The 4404-nt window shown below is 36.3% G+C and overlaps 1 protein-coding gene across 1 annotated transcript; it reads right to left on the reverse strand.

The window, feature by feature from the left end:
- Positions 1-1520: 1520 nt before the first annotated feature.
- On the reverse strand, positions 1521-2989 carry LOC113865161 (RING-H2 finger protein ATL65). The gene has a single exon (XM_027499544.1). The coding sequence runs from the start codon at positions 2987-2989 to the stop codon at positions 1784-1786; it is 1206 nt and encodes a 401-aa protein (XP_027355345.1). The 3' UTR covers positions 1521-1783.
- Positions 2990-4404: the final 1415 nt, after the last annotated feature.

Genomic DNA, 4404 nt, shown 5'->3' on the forward strand with positions numbered 1-4404 from the left:
AAGGAATCAATCATAACTCAAATCTTTCACAACAAACAAATAACTAAAAGGTTTTACTATTAATAAACGAAATTTTTATTAAAATTTAAGGTAAAAATTTTAATTGTATTTTTTAATAAAATACTTTTCTTTTAATGATTTAATAAAAAAAAACATAAAACTCATACCTAACTTTTTGTGCTATATTTAATGTTCGATGCAACTTTAATATGGCATGTGACCCCTACAGATAGATATTACAGATTTTTGATAATGTAACATGTTAACTATATGTCAATGCATGTTTTACATATATATATTTTTTGTCAATGATGTGCTGATTTACTTGGACCAGTTTGAAATCTAATGGGCCGAATTGTTGGCTGGAAACTCAGAAGTGCTAGGTTTGGGCTTGAAGACAGATGCTGAAGTTGATGGGGAGTTTGCATGATAGCTCCATAAGTTAACTACTATTGCTAATTATGGGTAAAAGGAAAAACAAACCAAAAAAGCTACTACTACTATTGGTTGCCAAAATGTCATGGAGTGGACTATGTCAATAGATCTGTTTTGTCAAAAAGAGAAAAATAAAATGGATTTATGTGAGTTTACCTTTTGAGAGAGTCGACGTAAATTGACAAACATTGCCATTCAAAGGCATGAGATAGAATTTGTGGTACACAAAACGTTGCATCTAAACATCAAATTACACTTAATTTTTATATACAAAGGGCTCCACATGCCCATTCCTATAAATTTTCAATGTCATCCACACCTCCTCAAATTTTTTACCTAGAAAGAGAGATGAATGATTAAGTATGTAGCGATTTACAGTTAGTTTACACCATTGAATTGCAAAGTAAGAAGTTCATTGCTTTTTGGGTAAAAAAATGTTATATCGTCTTACTGATTTATTTAAATGAAAAAATATATACAAGTAAAGAAAATAAAAATGATTGTTAACATAGAGACATTATTGACCTCAACACTCTTTATATATATAAGAGTGAGTTAAATGGAGGGGCATTATTTCCCCAATCCCCATGAGTTAAAAAGAAATGAAGAAAGTGGAAATGGGAGAAGGCATTGATCAGAAAAGATTCCAAATTCAAAATCTTATAAATGGCATTAATTATGTGATGATGAAAAGAATTCACAGGCAATGTTGCTTGTCAGCATACCCAATGGCACAATTAATGCCTTGCGTCTGTGGGCATAAGGCTAGAGAGTCACCACACAGCACCTGCGCCTAGGTCACTACTCTCATATTGCATCTTTAAATCCTTCCACATGGGGGGGTTTCAGTTTCAGTCGGTGGCACAAACAAAGGGAAATTACTACTACAAAACTCCAAAACCCCTCATCAAGACCAAAAAAACACACCCCATTTGCCCAAAAGCTTCTAAACCCCATCCACTCCTCCACCCATTTATAAGCTTCCTCTTTCAAACCCTCTTTCCTTCTCTCACTTCTTCTTCTCAGTGTGAAAACTGAAAAATGTCATTATTGTTATTTTTATTATTATTGTTTTCCAAAGTGAGTGAGTCTTATCTCTATTTCTCTCTCTCTCCAAATAAATGCTCTTCCTACCATCCAATTAATGAGTCTCTACAAATTGGCAGACCAGTCTCATTAAATTAAAACGCATGCGACCACCACCATTTAATTCCTCCTTCACCTGACCCACACCGCCACCACCCCATCTCCGATCAACCCTTCCCCCACTCATTCTCCAATCACGCGCTTCCACGTGCCCTTTTCGTATCAAACATTCCTGTTTTTCAACCCTTTGACCTTCTTTGCTTCACCTTCTGTTAAACCTCTCCGGCGACAGAAGCGCCTCCGGATCGCCACACCTCAGCCGACTCGACGAGAACGCCGCCACCCCAGCTGCCGCCGCCACCCCCGACGACCTCAGAAACATCGGACTTGCTATCGACTTGCTCCGCCGCGACGAGCTTCCACCGCCGGCGTACCTCACGCTCGACTCCGACAACGGGAAAAACCCCCGTCGCCGGAAAAAGGGCGACTTCATCCCACGATAATATCTGAACGAAAACACCCTCGGCTTACCCAACGACCCAAACGGCGAAGGCCTCTTGCTCCAGAAACTACTACTCCCTCTGCGGTACCGCCACGGCGAAGCCGTGGCCGGTTCCATCACCATCCTCTCCGACGCGAGACTCCGCTCAAATCCAAACGAATAGGATCGCTTGAGGAGAAAATCCCTAGTGTTAAATCGATCCTCTGAATTGGCGTTAACGTTGTTCCTCCTGGGAGAGTGGTCGTCGAAGCAGGGCGTGATCTCGGACACGGCAGAGATAGAAGGTGGCGGTGGAGGATCGAGGAGAGGGTCGATACTGATGCGGTGGAGAATGGTATCGTCGTCGAGACTGGGTCGGATTCTGGCGGCCATCATAGGAGTGAACGGAGAATCAGCACAGAGAACTCCGGCGCGGCAGAGAGGACAGTTAGCGTGCGAACGAAGCCACGCGTCGATGCAGTCGACGTGGAAGGTGTGGGAACAAACGGGGAGCGTTCTGACGTAGTCGTCGTCTTCGAATTCTAACAAGCAAACGGCGCAGTCACGGCGTGACTCTTCAAAACTCGCGTCGTATTTAGCGGTGTAGAGAGCGAAGGGGATAGTTTTGATCACCGACTCGTCGAGACCGTAGGGAGAGAACACATGTGGGCCATCCAACGGTGACTCGTAGGGAAGCGACTCTAGGTCGCCAACGGAGGAGGGGAGGAATCGGCGGCGTCGGAAGCGGCGGATGAGACGGTGGACTGGAGGTCTGAGGTGGCGCGCGATAAGGCGGGAATAGGTTACGACGAGAAAGGCGGTGGCGACTACCACGACCATTGCTATTAGCGGGGGGCTGAAGTCAACCGCCGGCGACTTTGACGACGGGGATAGGGAGGACTTGTTGATGAGTGGCGTTGGAGAGGGAGAGGGAGAAGGAGAAGGAGATGGAGATGGGGCCCAGTGGTGATGGTGAGAAGGAAGCATGATGATGATGGTAATGTGATTTGATGAGAATGGTAACTAAGAAACAGAACAGAGGAATAGGGTTTTAGTTGACACGCATTGAGATAGAAAGAGAAAGAGACTGTGCAATTGGGTTTAATGCACAACCAACAAACAACGTTGACTCTTTTTTCTTTTTCTTTTTCTTTTTCTTTTTCTTTTTTGTTTTTCCCACTTATCTGTAAGTGAATCTCTTGTGTCTTATGGTGGCTGCTCCTTTTTTCTCCTGCGCTTCTCCCCACTATACGCTCCCTGTCCTACCACTTCTATTTCGACACCTCATCCTCTCTCCCATCTTTTCATCGCTTACTATCAAATCCAGACTTTTTTACTGTAAAATTATAAAAAAAAATAAAAATACTCAGATAGACTCTATTATAATTTAATTACTGAAAATAGACTTAAATTTTTTATTATCCAGAATTCAGAATTTGAATATGAGAAATGGAATTTTGAGTTAGTTTTATATATATATAATAAAATAAATATTATTATTTAAATTATATTTATATATTTTTATTTTGTTAAATATATTTATAATATATTATTCTAATAAATATTTATAAATATTTTGTTAGTTATATATAATAAAATAAATTTTATTATTTGAATTATGTTTATATTTTTATATTATTTAAAAATAAATAAAAATAAAAATAATATTAATTTTAAATATTTATTGAAATTTATTTGACATATTTAAGATAATAAATGGTATTTTTATTTTTTTATTATATTATTTAATATAATTTTATTTTTTGAAAATAATATTAATATTATATTCTAAAATTATTTTTTTGGTTATTTAATATTATATTTTAAAAAATAATAATAATTACAATAATAATTTATTTAATTTTAAATTTGTATAAAATAAAAATTATAATAAAAATTTATTTAATATTATATATTTATAAAATAAATAAAATATTAAATAATAATCAATTTATTTATTTATTTTGAGATATTAATATTTATTAAAATTTATACATAATTATTTATTTAAAAATATGATATTAATATTAATAAATATAATTAAATAATATTATGTAGATATATTATATATGTAATTATATATTTAATATAAATTACAAATACTAAAAATTTAAAAGTTGTAGTGACATTAAGAAAATTTTAAAATAATAACAACATAAATCAATGGCGGAAACTAAAAGCTTAGAGCAATATCTGGACATGTCTTCCTTGTGTGATTAGTGGTATGACAATAAGAATAATTTTTTGCCCAATTTTGTTATTTTCTAATGTTTATCTCTGTTCTTATCCTACTGGACTTGGGTCGACCCTTTAAAGTTCTTTTAAATTCTGGATTTGGACACAAAGTTGGGCCCGTATAAGTTAGCCAATAGTCTTCATCTAAGTTTTCTAAATTAACTTTC

Source organism: Abrus precatorius, unplaced genomic scaffold, assembly GCF_003935025.1.
Source record: "Abrus precatorius isolate BTA unplaced genomic scaffold, Abrus_2018 Scaffold4, whole genome shotgun sequence".
Classification (NCBI taxonomy): Eukaryota; Viridiplantae; Streptophyta; class Magnoliopsida; order Fabales; family Fabaceae; genus Abrus; species Abrus precatorius.

Coding starts and splice junctions, on each gene's coding strand:
- LOC113865161 (XM_027499544.1), bottom strand. CDS start 2,989: ATGCTTCCTTCTCACCATCACCACTGGGCCCCATCTCCATCTCCTTCT.